We start from the raw sequence: 18858 nt of genomic DNA, 5'->3' as shown, positions 1-18858 counted from the left end.
CCTGTGTCAAAATTCCCACAGGCTGAATTTTTAAGCTTACAAGCACTGAGACACATGAGAGGCTGGGCTGCTGTGATGCTGTTTTTCTGCTGCTATGACATTGGCAAATACCTGGTGAGCAGCCTAAAAATTATATACCCCAGGATCCTGTTTCTCTCACTTTCATTCCTGATTCTTGTTGAGCAAAAAAAACAAACCCTCAAGTAGGTTGCTGTAGGTTGGGATGTCTGGTCTGTGCTTGTGAAGTGTTCCTTGAGCAAAATGTGTATTGAGGGCTAAATCCCTGAAGTTCAGAAACAATTGTTTAGAAGTTACTTTATCTTTGGGTCTTGGCATCCCTCCAGGGTCCACAGGCCTCAGTCCTGTGGCTTTTGGTGAAGGCTAACAGTGGATGGGGCAGTGGGGAAGGGAGGGAGCAATGCTGTTCTTGCAACCCATTTTAGGCTGTGCTTAGCCCTGTGATAAACCTGGCACTTGTTAAAACTACAGAGCAGCAGGAGAGAGGAGCGGGGAATGTTCCTGCAGCAGAACAGCCTCTGGCAATTACAGTGTGAAATAGAAGCTGAATTCTAGTTCCTGTACAGAGCAGAGGCCAATCTCAGCAGATCTGGTGGTGCATTGGGCAGCAGCAGCCATGAGGAAGCAAGAACTGCACTTTTCAAATGTTTACCGTGGCACTGACACCAATTCAGCCCTTGGCTAAGTTACCACTCCTCTGCATTGGTTAACTCACCTGCTCTTATACCCTTGGTGACCTTGCTGTTGACAAACCCCTCAGTAATCTCTGGATGTACCTCTGGCCACACACTATCCAGGTAAGAAAAATCCTTACTTCACTGAGTGATAATAAAGGAATAACAACCCACTTGTAAATTATGGGAAGTTTCCAACCAGAGCAAATCATGTTTATGCCGTGGCAAAGATGGAAAGTACTGTCTAGGAAGAAAAACCCAAACCAAAACCCCTACTCAAATGGCAAATGTCTTGATGGAGGGTTCATTCCACTTGCCACACACCAGCTCCCACCTCACACCTCACCTCCCACCTCCCTCCCACCTTCTCTTCCCCCTCAAAAAAGGGGATGAGAAGCCTCTAGTAAGGATGTAAAACTGATCTCATTTAAATAAAGGTTCTGCAAAGCCACAATGAAGGTGTCTTACCTTTGTGTGCTGAACATCACAGCCTGTAAAGCAAGGAGCTGTTGGTTGGAGTTGAGTACAGCTGGTGCACACACGTGGTTACAAAGCAGAGCAGCTCTCAGGGGTCACAGGGGGAAGTGGTGGGGTGGCCTGTGCCAAGCCCAGTCCTGCATCCTGAGTGCAGTACAGTGGTAACCTCAAAAGGAGCCTGTGCACACAGATGGGGCCAGGCTGGAAGGTGCCCTGATTCCTGAATTCCTGGTAAATCAAAGAAATGCTCCAAACCAAACAGGACACGGTTCAAGAGCACGCAAACAAACCCACACACTGCACAGGGGCAGTCGGCTGCACAGAACAAGAGGCTGTAACCTTTGTTTCTGCCAAAAAAGAATATAAAGGAGTGTAACAGGAAAGGGCATCGGGAACTGGGATCACACTGCTGCAAAAAATGCTGGGATGGGCCAATGGCTCCGTGCAGCAGTGAGTGAGGGGCGTGGGACACGCTGCCTGTGATAGCAGGGGACAGGATGTTGCAGGGCATTACAGCCCAGCCCCACATTCCTGTGCTCAAACAGGAATTCTGCCCCTCACTAATTGTGCTCCTCCATCTGGTACCAATCAGGATCTCTGCTGGAACTCTGGGGCTGGTTACCAGCAACACTCCTCAAGAAGGCTGGGTACCATATGGAGAGAACCCGAGGAAACCAAGGGAAAAGCATCACAGCTCTCATTTTTCTTCTCAACTACTTTATTCAGTTTACAAAAGACAAAGAATGAGGGCAGAAATCACAGCTATCTCTGAATAAAAGATTGCTGCAAAAAAAAAAAAAAAAAGGTCATTGAATTTTCTGTGACCGTACGGAAGACAAGTATTAAGAGGTTTACAATGAGGCAGGGAGGGTTAACTGGATTCAGGAAATAACTCCCAACTTTCCAATTGCTGCAAGAACAGCAGAGAACTGGAGTGAACTACTTGAGGGGTTCGTGGCACTCCTGGTATTGGAAGTTTTAAATCAGAGTAAACATTTGCCAGGGTAGTTCCTTCTGAGGGAGCTGAAATAGGTTCTCTCTACAAGCCCCTTCCAGATCTCTTCCATGGCTCTGAATTTCCAGATGCAGCTCAGGGCCGAGCATGGCACCAAACAGGTGTCTCCTGACTGCTTTGGAATTCCACTACACCACGTGCATAGTTTTTAAAAATCATTTATAGTCACTGATCAGAAGAAACAGCCAGCACCCAAGTTACACTGCTTGTGACAATGAGGAGTAGAAGTAATAAGCCTGCTTCAAATCAGACTAGGCTGGGTGTTCTAAACCAGTTCTACTTCAGTTAAGGAGCAGGTCTGATTTAAATTCATTCTATAGGTTAAGGAAATATAATTACCTACTCCCTGCTCAGCATCTGCCAGCAGTACCTATATTGTAACTACTGACCTACAGAGAAAGCACATTTATGTTCTAAGTGGTGGTAGTGAACAGGATCAATGAGCCACTGGAGATTGGACCCAGACCTGCTTTCGAGGAGACTAATATTGCAAACCAGCTGCCAAAGTCTGTTCCAGCCTGTGGTAAGGTTAAAAAAAATAAATTACTTCTGGCATAGACAGTTGGATTTCCACCCCCCCCCCTCCATCATCAAGCTCTCACTGTATTTGTGGAAGACTGGTTAGTGAGGTGGGTATAGGTTGCAAATAACATAATATATATAATATACATCATACATATGGATACTGGAAGAAGGAGATGAAATTTATTCCATTTGTACTCTCCTAATTACACACATTTACTTCTTTCATCAGTAGGTCACACAGGTTATCAGTGTGTCAGAGCACACACTGTTTTATAGAAATTCTCTTTACCAAAACAAATACTTTTGTAAAAATTGTCCCTTGGAACTCACTTTTGTTAAAGCATGGCTGAGAACTTAAAACAACTACGGAATATCAGTTTAAGTCATATAACAAATGCTAGAACTGAACTCAGTCCAATAAAAAATGGCCAGAATAAAAAACCCCTCATATAAATAGTCCTATGTACACTTTGGTTGCCAACTCTGGGGTAGACAGTACTACAGGGAGCTGTAACCTGACTGGCAGTGCAAGTCACCTGTCCAAGAAAAAAAAAAAAGTAAAAATGCACCAAAAATAGTTAATGATCAGAGTCGTGCTGCTCCTCTCTAAACTGGAGAAGAGAATTTCAGCACCTGGCTCGTCAGCCACACAGGCAATGGTGTCTCACATTCCAGCAACAGGAAAACAATTCCTTCAAGCTTCCTGCCTGCTGAAGGTTCTGGCCAGCACCATCTCTGTGCCAAGGACACGTGCCGGCCTGGCACTGCCACCGAGAGAAAAACCTGACCTGCAGTGCACAAATGGAGCACGAGCATTTGATTCCCAACATGCAGGTGAAAAATACAAAATACCAACAGTCATAATAAAAAAAAGAAAAGGACATTCTAGAGCAGAGGGAGCTGCAGGAGCTCTGAGGAGTACACGGGGTAGCCCAGGGGCGGGTCGGCAGCCTGCACCGTCAGGTTGCGCAGCAGCACCGGGTGTGCCTGGATGCTGTACCGCTCCTCGTCGTCGTTGGTGGCATAGAGCAGCTCCCAGGACAGGTTGGCCCACTGACCTCGGACAGCCTCAGCATTCAGCTTCCCCACTTGCACCAGCAATTCCTGAAGGGTGAGGACTCGCCCGGTGTAAATTCCCTGTGAGAACAAACAGGTCACGGTGTCCAGCGCGTTCTCTGAGACGAGACACGAGCAGTTTGGTTACAAAGCTCAGTGAAACCTTGGGGCTACATGCCACGAATATCATCCCTTTAAACACAGCAAAGTATATAAACCAGTCTCCTGGTTTTGACTCTTCCATCTAGGGAGACAATCAGGAAATGCAGCTGCATCTGTGGTGTGATTTTCAACAACAGTGGTGTCAGTTCCTCTCTAGTACAAACATAAACTTTGCACAGCCCTCAGGGAACACAATTACAAAGGGAAAAGAAAGAGCAGTGGAAAAGAAAACCAAACTTAGATCTTGATCACTAGTAATTTTTCTTCTTACCATGCTTGGGTCATGCCCCAGTGAGAAAAGGTATGGCTTTTCCTGCAGAACTGCCTGCTGCCACTCCAGGTCTGACACCAGCCCAATGTACCAATCGCTGTCATATTCCTCCAGATAATTCACCAGCTCTTCAAAGTTCTCCACCGGACCCAGGCTGGCTTTGTCCACCATAAGTTTAAAAGTGTATCTGAAAGGTGCAGAACACCACATGGTCACTTGTGCAGCAAAGACAGGAGGGAGAAAGGCTCTTCAGGCCACAGAAGGTGGAAGAAGGCTCCACCAAACCCCGTCAGTTACCCGTGTCAGCTGAGCCACGGCCAGTCGGTCTGGCTGTGCTTTTAGCCCACCCAGATCTAAAACACATCAGCTTAAGCTTCTCTCATTCCCCTCCAACACCGTTCCTGCTGCCTGATAATGGAAAATGCCAAAATCTAAATCCATCACAACTCTCTTAGATATGGGGACAATGAAAATGGGTTGTTTTTTCCCCACTTAACACAGCAGATTGGAGACAGCTGCTGTGGGGAAGGGAGGAAAGAAGAAAATTCCATACCACAGGCTTCACTGCCAGGGGTCACAGGCAACAGTTATGTAGGGAGAAGCTACAAATACATTTAAATGACACGGGTTAAACACAACTTCAATGAAGTGGTATTCACTTCCAAAGCACAGGACTCTCTAATTTTTTCATACATACGAGGGAATGTTTTTCTTTTACCTGAAGGCTTTTAATGCCAGCTGGAATAGCTCTGGTTTGCCTGTTAGCCAGTCCAAACCCACAGACCAGGGAATGCCCCCAGTGTAGGCCCTGAACACGTGGCTCGGGGCAGGCACAGCGTTATCCAGGCCAAACAGACCAAAGCAACACGACAGCACTCCCTGGATGTACAGGTCCTTCAAAGCTCTATCTTCCATGAGGTCTGCAAGTAAATTGCAAGGCTTTTCTTTCAGATGGAAAAAGTCCAGCTGACTCAGAACGAAGTGGTACCATTCCTCTGGAAACCTCTGCCTCATCTCACTGACTTTGGAAGGCGGTACCGGTGCTGTTCTCCATTCCTCAGGGATGCTCAACAGCTCCGAGTAAGAGCAACTAAATTCAACCCGAGGCAACACCTCTGGCTGTTTCCCTTTGTCTACAGCAGGCAGCCCAAGCACCACAGCCCTGTACAATTTATCTTCTGGTGACATTTCTTCTGTGAAGTCTTGGCTCTGTGTTTCCACAGACCCTGGAATGGACAGGTGCACTTTTGGTGTCAGTCCCAACTGCCCAGGTTCTTTTCTGTCTTTTGTTCTGCCACTGGGTTCAAAATCAAAAATGTCACTATCATCAGTCCAGTCCTCCACTGTATCCATACTAAAGCTGTCATCTTCCCTTGGAGCCCTGGATCTTCCTACTGCACTGCTGTGCTGATTTTCTGGAAATGAGCCTTGTTTGTTCTTGTTGGCACTGCCTGGGCTTTCCCACATCTTTGATTTTTTATAACAATACTGGACAAGCATCCACACAAGCACTTTAACGAAATCATCTTTCAGGTGCTTTAAATTCTCATGAGAGTCAATGATTCCAGATAACACATTCCTGGCATCGGAGTACAGCCGCACAGGTACCACAGTACAAGGAGTCAGGATGTGTCCAAAATGGGGATTGGGAGAGAGAATCTTCCTGCACTCCTGATGTTCAAAGGCCATTTCAAAAATTTCGTCAACTCTGTGAGCTTCAGCAGCGTGACAGGATGTTTCCTGCAGTTCTAGCCCCTAAAGCACACATGAAAACAACTTTCTCTTAGTCTTCACCAGGACATGTCTTTATATGCTAGCAAGCTGTTTGCTTCCAACAGCATTTTTTCTGAATAAAAATACATGTTCTGTTGTCAATACTTTCCAGCACTGAACCTATAAATCTAACTGGAGAGAACAGCTAGATGAGCAGATGCAATAACAGAGCACTCACTGCAATACTAGACACAGATCAATGTCTTAAATGAATCTTTGCCCCATGCAGATCTTATTAGCCATTCTACTGAAGGTACTGTGTCACAAGCTGGATGATAAATTCCACATCTGCTACACATGACTGGCTAGTATCACCCTCATCTTAAAAAATTACCTATAGCATCAGGTAAATCAGTTACACTGATGAAATGCTACACAGCAGGATGTATTCATGATTTCCAAACATGAATATCTCAGTGCTCAGCATACAGTTACCTTAATGTTAACACCACAGTAGGTGAAGCCTTTTTCCAGCACCAATATCCACATCAGTCTGTCCTGAAAGCGGCACAAGTAATGTGATCCAGGTAGAGAGAGACCTAGACAAGGGAAAAAACACAACAAAAACTATGTATTACTTTGGTATCATAGTGATGAAAACCTTTTCTCCCTGCCAATGAAAGGATTCAACTGCAAACACAAAATATTTCTGTATCAACACCACAACCAGTTAAAACTGGCTAACTAGGACCTTAGAATCCTAAAGAAACCAGCTCCAAAGCTGGATCTTGAAACTGCAGTGTTAACTTTGAAAAAAGCTGTGGAAAACTGGGAAACCCTCACACAACTGCAGGCTACAATATTAATACTGCACTAGGGTTAAGCCACTCCACTCTTAATTCCCTTTGTAGAGATGATTTTCATGATTAAAGGTCATCTTTGGCTGCGTTTCCAACCACTCAGTTCCCACTGATGTTCTCTGGAGACCTAAAATTCTTATGACTGAATGGATTAAAGAATCATGATACAGCACATGAGTACCCTAATGGCCCAATTTGCTGTGGAGTAAGAAGTTTATTTGTTATGGGAGAAATAAATACATAACTAATTAGGATTTGTTACCTACAGCACCAGTTCCTAAACTGATTGTCTGTATTCCAGCATTATGAGGAAATCACAGAATCACAGAATGGTTTGGGTTGGAAGAGACCTTAAAGATCATCCAGTTCCAACCCCCTGCCATGGGCAGGGACACCTTCCACCAGACCAGGCTGCTCCAAGCCCCAGCCAACCTGACCTTGAACACTTCCAGGGATGGGGCAACCAGAGCTTCTCTGGGCAACCTGTGCCAGGGCCTCACCACCCTCACAGGCGAGAATTTCTTCCTAATATGCTGAAGTATCTTCTATATTTCTTCCTAAAATATCTCCTACAATGTGAAATCCAGAGTGTAAATGATTCTGCCAAGTGTCAGCTCACCAGTGACACAACACCACACCCATATTACTGACACATAAATAGAGGCAGGGCAAGAGCACCTGCTCATCCTTAAATATTTGTGAATCAACATCAGACACATTGAGCACGAAGAGCAGATACAGAGGAAACCATCTGCAGTCATTCTGAAACACCTTTGTGTGTCTGTGCATAAATAAATCTGAGCCCACTGTATTAAGCTTGACATTGCCAAAAACACAGACACACAAAATAAACTGGAATTTGAAAATAGGGTTCTGAACGACATCAAAGCAGTCAGTACTCAAAAAACCCACTGCAAAAATTAATGACACTTGTGTCCAAAAAAGCCACACAAAAGGTACCTTTTCTCTTTTCTACCTATTTCAATAAAAAGTGCAAGGCCAAACTTTCTAAGAACTGGTTGTTATACTGTATTTGAATTATAGCCTAATGTCAACTTTCCTAAAACAATTGTTCTAGCCTTAAGCATGAGTTTGCTGCCAGTTTATGACCTGCTTCTGCTGTCACTCATGACCAGTGACCACTCACTTGCACAGAGAATTTTAGTTTTAGAACGTTGTAAGATGAAATGAGTGAAACCAACCATTAAGCTGTAGTTAAAATTTAAGTAACCTTTTCTATCCCACTGAGCTAATGAAGTGCATTTTCTTGCTAACATTTTGCAAAGATTTTAATTCCTTTCTTGCTAGCTGTTAAAGCTACTAAAACTCCTCTACACAGAGAAAAAGTATGGGTTTAAATTAGTGACACACAAAGTGGTACTGCTTCATTTTGAACTCATCTGAGAACACCACATTTTTTCTTGCTTGAAGACATTCATTCACAGATTTTCCCATTAAAGAAGAGACTTTTTCTCCCCCCTCAAGACTAGTCTTTTAAATTATTTATTCTGAGGCAGACATGCCATCACAGTCATTATGGCAAAGGGGAAAAAAAACCCTATAAAAATACGCATAGACATAACACAGAAGAGAGATATAAATATATATATATTATATAAATATATCTATTGTATATATAAAACACAGATGGGTTGATGCTGTAGGCAAACTGAAGTATCTCTCTCTAGAGGAAAAACACTTCCTAGTTTAATACCTCCCTCTAATCAGTACTAACAGTGCAGCAAATGTAAAAGTAAAGCACTTGGTTATATTCTTCAAAAAAGCATGATTAAGGCTAACTTCCACTGCCTTCAAATATTAGTCCCTTTTGTCTAATCATAAGCCATTTTCTAAGAGGCTTATGTAAATACTTGCCTCTTGTCTAAGGGCAGCAATCTTCTGATTATTTAGGTTACACAAAGGCTGTTCCTCGAGGCAACGAGCTTGCAATTTTAACAGTTATCCTGTCTCCAGCTGGGAAAAAGACCAGGCATTTCTTCACCTCTGTTTCTGTAATTCTGTGAAATCCCCCTCACGATGCCTTTCACAGGCTGTAAACCCACAAGTGCTCTTACAATCCTACCCTGACAGCCTGCACAAGATATGACATTAAGTCTTATCAGCTGGTTCTGTTCTCAACTGAATACTGCTAGTTGTGCTACATCATGTATTTTACAAACATCCAGTCCATATTCACAATAACCAGATAACAGAACCAAATCAGCAAAGCCAGCTTCTGGATCCTGAGCAATGGGATTGATGCAGAGAAAGACACAGCCACAGAGAGCAGTTTGACACACATCCTCCTCTGTGCTCTCTGGCAAGAGAACTCAATTTATTGCCTCCAATTAGGTGGGATGAACGCATTCCATCCTTTTTGTTCAGTATAAAAACATTAGGATTGAGACTGTTTCATCACCATCTAATTTCTCCTTAAAGGGAACAAACCACAGTTATTTTTTTATCAGAATGTAACAACTAGAGATCATAGAACCATTAGGGTTGGAAGAGACCTCCAAGATCATCAGAGGCCAACCTCTGGCTGAACACCACAATGTCCCACTAAAACCAGAGCACCAAGTGCCACACTACTCATTTTCTGAATGCCCCCAGGGATGGTGACTCCACCACTTCCCTGGGCAGCCTGTTCCAAAGCTTGACAATCTTTATGGTGAACAAATTTTTCCTAATATCCAACCTAAACCTCCCCTGGTGCAACCTGAGGCCGTTTCCCTTCGTCCTATCGCTGGCTGACTGTACAAGAAGGATCAAAGTACACCCACTTTTTCCTCAGCTGAACAATCTCTGAGCATCAGATTTAACCCGCGCCGTGAAACGCGGTTTAAACCACGGTTCTCCCATTCTCCAGCAAAATCACCTTTCCTAAGGTATTTATCTTCATCAGTGTTGCTGTGCACCTACCCAGGCTCCCAGTGGCCAGTGCAGACTGCAGGGCCACAGCCAGGCTGGGCACCAGCTGCTGGTAGTACACGGTGTCGGGGCACACACAGGCCGTGGCACCCACAGGTCCCGGCCAGCTCCGGACGGGCCTGGGAAACCCGACCAGGAACACGGGCAGCGTGAAGAGCGGCAGCAACGGGGAGGAAAGGAGGGCGGAGATGGCGATGAGGGTCAGCAGGATGGGGAAGAAAACCACGTTGAGGGCGATCAGGGTGGCGGTGGATTTCCGGCGCTGCTTCTTCTCTGTCCACGACGTCAAGAGGATGGCCAAGGCAAACTGCAGCTTGGACACAAACTGCAGCAGCCGATCCCGCAGGAGACCAACCTGCGGGGTACACACAACAAGTATGTCATTTGTTGCCTGTGTCATATTCAGCACTGCCAGAGCTGCCTTGGCTACAATGATTTTATGAAAATTAAGCATGGCTATCGTTGATTGGTGTTACTATTTATCTTAGTACACAGTTTTTAGCTTCTGGGCTCTGTAATTCTCTAATAGGAGAAAGCAAGGAAATAAGGACTTTAAGTGACAACTACCTGCTTAAATTTACATTATGACAATTACCAGCAAGAGTCTGATTCCTGTATCAAGGCTTCTGTTCCACCAGAGGTCTGGATTAAACAGCAACATTTGTGCTATTGACACAATCACAATGTCCAATAAGGCATTTTCTGTATTCTGCCAGACCTAAAACAGAGATATGTCAGACACACATTTAAAAATGTATCTATTTATCTCTGCTTTCATGACCTGGAACATTTCTTCCAAGCCACCTTAATACTTAAATCACGCAGAAGAGCATTTCTTAGGCTAACAGATTGAAAATTCAAATTACCATCCTAAATATTCTCGTGAATCCAATGCAAACAGACACAGAATGAAGGTTTTGTAGCGAACGGTCTAGTGACAGGAACGCTATCATAGCAAACGGAGACACTGGAATTGAAATAAAAGAATCATTGATTTCCTTTCAGAAACATAATAAAAGTCTACAGAGGTAAGCAGTCTTATTGCAGAATGGAAATATTAATAAAAAAAAACCTCTTCCCTTCATTATCAAACTCCTCTTTGTGTTACCCTCTCAGGATATCGAACAGCTTGTTTGCACTAATGGCCCAGGACAGCAAACATTTACATCAGTGCTCAGTTGTTACTTGCTATTACAGTTTTTCTGGCCTTTATTTGTTTCTCCAAGAGAATGGGAATACTCAAATAAGTAAAAATAAACATGGAATAGCAGTCATCAATCCACTTTCACGAACTAATGCTTCTTTATGAAATAGTTTAAATCGAATTTTTATTCCCTCAAAGCAGATGCATTTCTCCCTGACCTACCAGAAAGGAGGTTCCCTTTCCTAGCAAGTTGTAACAACCAAATATTTAGTCAGCTTGAAGACCCTTAGATCACTTTGTTGTGAGAACCTTTTAAAAAATCTGCAAGTGCCATTTTTTTCAAAAGTGAGGACTTAAGTCATAACTAAAATCCTTTAAAAGGCCTTGCTTTCTGAGCTGGGCTTTTAAAAAGCTGAACTTTTTAGGTTCACCCCTGAAAAAAAAAAGAAATAAATAAAATCACTTTCAAATATTCTGGACCAGTAACTTTGACCTCAATGCACAATTTACCAAGACATCAAAAAGTATTTCAAGCTATTTGGTTTTTTAGTTCATTTATAGAATCTAACATAGCAGTTCTAGTGTTGTTTCAATCTCCCTACAAGCATCATCTAACAAACAACAGACAGTGGGTATTCCTACCTAGTGTTAGTAAAATCCTCCTGACAACACCAACTTTCATTAGCCTTCTTTGCTTCTCCATGAACACAGTCACAGTCCTGACATCCTTTGGGTAAAAGGGGTTTCGGAAGACTCCAAACAAGTACACTCTCTGAATCTCTCTAAGAATCCACATCATTATAAGTAATAGGATCAGAATGTAACTTGCTATGGCCTGAGGACTGGCCTGGGAGAAGGATGAAGAGCCTGCAAACCGGTGCAGCAGACTCGCTTCCGTGAGGGCAAATGTCAACACAGTCAAATAGAAAAGAAATTCCCTCCACCCAAATTGCATCCTAAGACCTCTGTGCATATTTTTAGGTTTGCTGGAGGCTAAATGGCTGATCATGGTGTGTTTGAAGGCAAAACCAATCTCGCTTAGGTTAAGACTCAGTATGAACCCAAATCCAGTCATGAAGAGGATCACACCGAGAGTGCTGGGAATGAAATACGATGCTATTGCTGTTCCAGCAGAAATGAGAAACATTACTAATAACCTGTGAAGGAGAAAATAAAAAAGATTTGCTTGAAAAGAAAAAGGTTATGAACAATACTGATATATTTTACAATCATATAAACATTTACTTTGTGTTACTTGACATAGGTGAACCTCCTAGTCCAAACTCCAACAGTTGTTCCATTCCCCACAGAAAAAGTGCGTCAAGCGGGGGCAGAATTCCCATTGCCCACAAGAATGGCAGGAAAAGAAACAGGATGTGCAAAATCTGGTTTGTCTGTTCTAGAATGGGTGTGTTGACAGCAAACCTGGATAAAAGAAGAAATGGATTTGACTTCTGTGAAGGAAAGGGTAACTTATGTGTGGGAAGACTTTTCGTTTAAATACACAGCAAATCCCAAAGCAAAACCATTACATATTCAACCTACAAAACCTCAATTATGATGTTTTAAAGGGAAAAATAAGGACATAGATTTATGCTTGGGGCAGTAACACATTAATTAGAGCATCAGAACACAGCCTAATTTTCCATTTAAGAGATCTGAAGTCTTTGGATTATGCAGATGAATCCAGTGATGCAATTATCCCAGTTGTTTGAATACCACTGTGATAACACACTGAAGAAATACTTGTGCAAAAAGAAAGGTCCACAGGCTCCAAAACCTCAATAGTTTAACAAAAAAAATGCAAAGTATTTTTTCAGAATCACAAAAGCAAAATTTTATGCCATTCCAAGACCCAAGAGGTTAAGTCTTAACACTGGAAGAACTGGCATGTTGCCTGTACACCTAAACTCTCTTTAGGAATATAAAATATTATTTTCTATATAAAAGTGTCAAAATCGTCCTGTAAAAATACAAAGATCAGTGTCAGAAATCTGCATAAATTCTATGTCATATGTAGGTCACCAGCTAGCTAATTCAGTTAAAGGTGGACTGCCAAGATATTTGGTTTCTCTCTACTTTTTAATGAATAAGCAACTAAGCCTCAAAGGAATTTTAACAGGAATTCAGACAATGTCTGAATCTTCTCCTCAGGAAATTAAAAGAAGAATTTGGAGTATAATTCTCCTAACTTAACTGAAGTGGAAATGAGGGTAAATCTTTAACACAGACATCTCCAAGTGCAAAACTAGTAAAATCAAACATGCTTTTTTTTTTTTTAATGCATCTGAAGTACCCCAACCATAAAATATGTACATGTGACAAAGTGATATAAATATCACTCAACAGGGAGAATGAATGCATGGAGTAAATCTAAAAGCATCTTGCTTTAAGAGATTCTGCAAATACTTGTTAAGAAAAACCCATCTGAAAAACAGAAATATAGAAGTCTCCTATTTGTAGCTCTTTTGTATTACAAGAGCATTTAAAAATTCAAGTTCAAAATCCACACAACCAAGATATAGCAATGCTCACGTTTGCTTATCCACTCACTAAAACCAAATTCAGAGACCTTTTTTTTTTTTGCCTGTTGTCTAAAACACTCTGCAATTGTTTTGCAGAGATTAAATGAAAATATATTCCAGGATGAAATCTGGACATAAATCCAATATTCCTGAAGTCTGCAGTGTGTAGATCTACAATTCCAGGTGAGAAACATGTGTTTTCAAAACACATTTTTTAAAAGGATAGTGATGGAAATGCCCTGGTACAAAAATACTAAAAACTACATGGCAGAAGACAATTTTACCTGTATCATATGTACAAACTGCTTTAACTGTTCTCCCTAATTTACATGGAATGCTGTAAAAATTTAGGAACCTTTTGTACACAGCACAGAGCCTCAATTTTTACCATATACATTATCTGTCTTCTTTCTTTGAAGTTTCTACAGTTGATTACAATCCCAAAATAAATTTTCCTCAGAAGAATAATTTCATCTCTCTCATAAAAAAATACACAGAATAACCACTACTTAAATTAGCTGAATGCATTATTAGGTTTACCTGTGTGCAAGATCCACTGCAATAAAGACAAAAATGTAGAAAGGTCTCATCAGAGCAGTGATTTCATAAGTATCCAGTGCTTGGAAAGTGGCTGTTTCAGTAGCTGTGTTTATGATTAATGAATACTCTCCTATACATATGGTCACCCATCCAAATACAAAGATCACAACAGTTCCTCCAATGTTGCTATATAACAAGGTTATTCTGTTTGGCAGCAAATACCAAGTTCCCAGCCCACACAATACCCCTGCCAGAAGGGAATGGAATACAGTGTTGATTATATACTTCTTGCCAGGAATAATAAATTTTACTGTCTCTGAACCTACACAGCTGGAAAATTCAAACTCATCTTCATCTGTCAGGGTATTCTGAATTTGCATTCTCTCTACTGTCACTGTTTGCTGCTTTGCATGTAGATTTGTCATCTGGAGAGCAAGTGCAGTGACAAACATCAGTCCTCCCGACAGTGCTGCAGTGCAATAGTCCTTCATGACTCCCAGCTGGTACAAGAGTGTTCCTATTCCTCCCCAAACCCATGGGGTCAGAAAGAGAATGATCTGGTTCACATATATGTAGGGAGGGGCACAATAGCCTAATTTGAGCCGGGGACCTCCCAGCACAGTCTGAGGAAAGCGCTTCAAGAAGAACTCCTGTTTGTAATCGTTGAGCAGAGGTACATCTGGCCCCATCCTTGTGACTCAGGAATGCTGGCTGAGTGCCATCCTTCCTGTGAGAGAACAGAAAGGAAAATACGGAAACATTACTGATTCTGCAGCTCAGAACCCAGGGGATTCCCGTGTCTTATTTTTATTTACCGAGTTACAGTGGAATTCTGACATGTCAGGGTTAGAATCTGCCAGAATACGACTACTGAGCAAACACCTATTTTGAAACGTGAACATATTCTTTAATCTGAAGCTTTAGGCAACGAATAAAACAAATAACCTGTTCTTGGGAGATGATAAAAGCAGCTCATTTCCACACCAGAACACCTTCCTAAAACTGACACTTTTCCCCACCTGGTCTGATTCCAATTGTGTCTTGCCACAGACGTCTAATTCCAAATAATCCTGTTAAGGATCTCCTTACACAAACAGAAGGGTCAGGGATTTCAGTGAGTAGCCACATAAGTGCAAGGGTACAGGCACACAGAGGTCCCTGTAAAAATCAAAGCCTTATGTAATAAACTCAATGTAGGAAAGTATTAGTAGAAGCATTAAAAATTACTTTCCACATCAGCATTGTTAGTGTCCTCCCTACACAGCCCAGTTGCAGAACAGGATCTCACTGTACTCAGCAGTACAATGAACTAAAGAGTTTGCTTTCTGCTTCCTAAAATACATAAAATTAAAAAATTAAACACAGTACTTGTGGTTTGTAGCAGAGTCAGCATATATTCTTCTGTATGTCAGTGGAGAAAGCTGAAAAAAGGAAACAGAAGATAATCTGTAAACACTTACAATGACCTGTCAAACTGGAATTGGGTACAAATACTCATTTAGAGAGGATCAGGCAGTGTAGAAATAATGAATGTAAGGTGGTACCAATGATATTAAAATATAATTCTATGCTACTAGTCATGAAAGCAAGAGTCTATGAATGACAGGTAGAAATACTCAAGCTAAGAAATAGGGTGAAAAAACCAGCACAGAAATGCAGTGCCAAAGCAGTTCATTAAAAATAATTCTAAAAAAAGAGATGTTGGTGTGCATTAGATGTGCAAGTTCTGAAATTCTGACTTTCTTCCACTGGACCTGTGCAGTCTGATGAACACCTATTGCCATCATGGCATTAAAAATTGAACACCCTGCTGCCACGGAGTTGCCAAACTGCTGTGATCCCTTCTTTCTAAAATACCAAATGCTTCTGGGTTCTTCTAAGAACAATTTACCCCTTTTATTTAAACAGGTATCAATCACTTGACTGTAGGTAGATGCTGGTCATCACGGAATGAAGCCAGAAACAGCACAACTGAGAGATTAAAGGTCATTCACAGCCATTATCACTACTGGAAATTTGTATTCAGGGTCCACTAATTCAATACACTCCACCATGAAAAGCAGGACCCCATGGGCTCTGTAACTACTCTCCACGTAGGATGTGGAATTTATTTTTTTTAAAAATATAAAATATTTAAAACACAGGGATTTTTTGGTCGTATTATTTCAAGCCACTGAAAGTTTCTTAAAGTAAGGAGAAGGCAGCAAGTCCTAATGGAAAAGACACATGTTGACAATGGAGAGAGGAATTCATCCCAGTCAGCTCAGGAATTTGAAAATGTAACAGTGACACACCCAACTAAAAACAAATTTCAAGTGTAATTTAAAAAAAATAATCACAATTCAGCCAATCTTCTTTAGAAAAATAAGCATTGTTTAGAGGGTACATGGGTATGAGACTAAGCTGCTGTGAAAGTTAAAGGCAACTGAAGTTTTATAGGCACATAAATGACAGAACCTGAGTTTTAAAACAAACCTGGCACCAATAGGTATATAGTTTTCCTTGAAAAAACAGTTTTCAGGCAGCTGTGTTTTTCTGTTCCAAGAAGGGCTATTTTTGTTTTGATTTCTGGTCTGCGCTTGTGTTTGTCAGTTTATATTGCTAACTGAATGTTAACAAAACATTCCTCTTACAGTTTCTGGGTAAACAATGGGCATCTTTGTGTGAGACACAAAAATCTACACACATAAACAATATAGTTCTGCTTGGCTCCACTCCAAAACGAGCCACGGAAAGACGTGAATTTATTTATAAATGAAAATCCTGAGACTGAAGCTCACAAACTATGGAAACTCTACCCACAACCATCCTCCTGGCTTCCAAACAGTCAGGTAGCACATGAGGACTTCAAAGAGGGACTGTATGTGTCTCTTTATTCCAGAGCAAAGCCCTAGCAACAAGACTCCACAGATCAGTGAGTGTTTACAGGACCTGGCTTCAATATACATTCCTGACATACGGGCCTGGTCCCACTTTGACAACTCGCCTGGTTACCCAAACAATTCACACAACAGTCTGTCATCACCAGCGGGGATCCATGCGACTTGGATACTGCCACAAACAAGGATGGCAAAAGGGCTTCAACACCATGAAGTCACTTAACCAGTTCTCCCCTGCAATATCCTCTCTGCGTCCCTATTACAGAAGGAAACAAAGCAAATCTTGCCTCAAATTTAGGTAGAAATTCACAGGAGGGCATGAATTTTGGTCTAAATGAACATCATCCTTCATGTACACTGGTGGTGGGTCAGTTCAGTTTGGTTTGGGTTTATTTCCAGCAGGTTATAGAATACGTGTACAGCTGACTGCCACCTAAGCAGCTGAAACACGTAAGTCTTAAAAATACTTACCTCAGTGGTCTTCCAGGTGTTTTCACGTGAGGGTAAGTGAGGATTTACAAACCCCCTGCTAGCACAGTTGGGTGGACGGTGGTGGAAAATAAAGAAGAGTTTGTGGCATCCCCTGTCCAGGCAAACCCAGACACACCCTGTGCCCACCTGTGTGCCCGGACACCTGCACCCCCGGTCAGAGATTCCACTGGTTGGACATCCCTGGTTAACGATTCCACAGGCCAACTTCCAGCCAGGAGCCAGCCACAGCAGGCTGGGGCCCTCTGCTCAGCAGCGCTGATGCCACCCCCCAGTGAGGCTGGGGACGCAGCATTTTGGGACAACATTCCCCATCCAGCTTTGGGATGAGCATCCCAGGACCACCTTCGGGAAAGGTCACAGGCCACCTCCTCCCGAAGCACCTCTGCCCTTGACCAGGGGGGCTCCCAGCGCAGCCGCCACTCTTCCCACCCACCCACCTCGCTCTCACCTCATCTGCGGATGGCACATAAATTAAAAGACCCAACCAAGCGACCACAAAAAACACCTATGCGGTCTCAGCTCCGGAGAGGATGGGTCGCCGGGCAGCAGGCCGGGGGGGGGGGGAGGAAACCCGCGACAAAGAACCTCAGCGAGGCGGGCACCTACCTGTGGCCGGGGCTCGGAGCGGGGCAGGGGGAGCAGGGACCGGGCCGAGCCGGCGGCGGGAGGAGGAGGATGAGGAGGAGGATGGCGGAGCGCGGCCGTGCTCTCCCCGCCCCTTCTCCCTCCCCTCAGCTGCCGCCGCCATTTTGCCCGCCTGAGGCACCCGGCGCGGACTCGCTGCCTGCGGGAAATGGCTCCGGTTCGCGGGGCCGTCGGGGCTGCGGCTCCTCGGCAGGGTCGGCCCGGGGGCGGTGAGGGGCGATCGCCTTCCAGCCCCCTCACAGCGGGCTGTGCCCCGAGCCCGCTGCCGCCCCGCGCGTCCCGCGGCGGCATCACAGAATTAATTAGGTTGGAAAAGACCACTGAGATCATCCAGTCCAACCTGTGACCCAACACCACCGTGCCAACCAGACCGTGGCACTGAGCGCCACATCCAGTCGCGCCTTAAACACCTCCAGGGACCGCGGCTCCGCCACCTCCCTGGGTGTGGCGGATCGCCCTTTCTGTGAAGAAATTCCTCCTAATGCCCAACCTAAACCTCCACTAGCTCAGTTTAAGACGATGTCCTCTGGTTCTGTCACTGTTCCCTGGGAGCAGAGCCCTACCTGCACCTTGCTACAACCTCCTGTCAGGGAGCTGCAGAGAGCGACGAGGTCCCCCCCGAGCCTCCTTTTCTCCAGGCTGAGCCCCCCCGGCTCCCTCAGCCGCTCCTCACGGGACCTGTGCTCCAGCCCCCTCCAGGTGGGGCGTTCGCAGCTCGGCTTCCACACACACCCATCGTCCCTGTGCTGTAAAATGCGGCGAGAGGCGTCTCTGTAGCTGTGCCGGAGCAGCAGCTCCCGGAGCGGAGAGAAGGGCAGAGGAACCCCCTCAGTGAATAATTTGTCACCCAGGCAGCTTGGGTTTCCTCAAGTGTCTTTCCGACCCGCTGAAAGTTGGTGTGGAAGTGTTGGAGCCTTTATTTTTCATCACC

At 43.7% G+C, this 18858-nt stretch overlaps 1 protein-coding gene across 9 annotated transcripts; it reads right to left on the bottom strand.

Moving 5' to 3' along the window:
• Positions 1 to 1866: 1866 nt before the first annotated feature.
• PCNX4 (pecanex 4) lies at positions 1867 to 18475 on the bottom strand. Of its 9 annotated transcripts, XM_027637974.1 has the most exons (13): positions 17889 to 18475; positions 17262 to 17424; positions 15280 to 15332; positions 13912 to 14638; positions 12092 to 12271; positions 11489 to 12003; positions 10569 to 10669; positions 10298 to 10420; positions 9694 to 10057; positions 6407 to 6510; positions 4917 to 5953; positions 4199 to 4385; positions 1867 to 3846 (listed from the first exon to the last, which is right to left on the bottom strand). In XM_027637974.1, the coding sequence occupies exons 4-13, from the start codon at positions 14598 to 14600 to the stop codon at positions 3595 to 3597; spliced, it is 3552 nt and encodes a 1183-aa protein (XP_027493775.1). In that variant the 5' UTR covers positions 14601 to 14638; positions 15280 to 15332; positions 17262 to 17424; positions 17889 to 18475; the 3' UTR covers positions 1867 to 3594. The 9 variants fall into 9 exon arrangements, with proteins under 9 accessions (XP_027493775.1, XP_027493774.1, XP_027493778.1 ...); XM_027637973.1 differs by lacking the exon at positions 17262 to 17424; XM_027637977.1 differs by lacking the exons at positions 15280 to 15332; positions 17262 to 17424 and adding an exon at positions 15139 to 15243.
• Between the last annotated feature and the right edge of the window lie 383 nt (positions 18476 to 18858).

The sequence above is a fragment of the Corapipo altera genome, unplaced genomic scaffold (genome assembly GCF_003945725.1).
Source record: "Corapipo altera isolate COAL_440 unplaced genomic scaffold, ASM394572v1 23, whole genome shotgun sequence".
In the NCBI taxonomy this organism is placed as follows: Eukaryota; Metazoa; Chordata; class Aves; order Passeriformes; family Pipridae; genus Corapipo; species Corapipo altera.
Note: the sequence above shows the minus strand (reverse complement) of the source record. Positions and strands in the feature narration are given on the sequence as shown.

What these genes read in the sequence shown, in the direction of transcription:
- PCNX4 (XM_027637974.1), bottom strand. Translation starts at nt 14,600, where the DNA reads ATGGGGCCAGATGTACCTCTGCTCAACGATTACAAACAGGAGTTCTTC. An exon ending in CCTATGTCAAGTAACACAAA is followed by an intron (nt 12,004 to 12,091) that starts GTAAATGTTTAT and finishes TCTCCTTCACAG; the next exon opens with GTTATTAGTAATGTTTCTCA. An exon ending in ACTGTGGTGTTAACATTAAG is followed by an intron (nt 5,954 to 6,406) that starts GTAACTGTATGC and finishes TGTGTGCTTTAG; the next exon opens with GGGCTAGAACTGCAGGAAAC.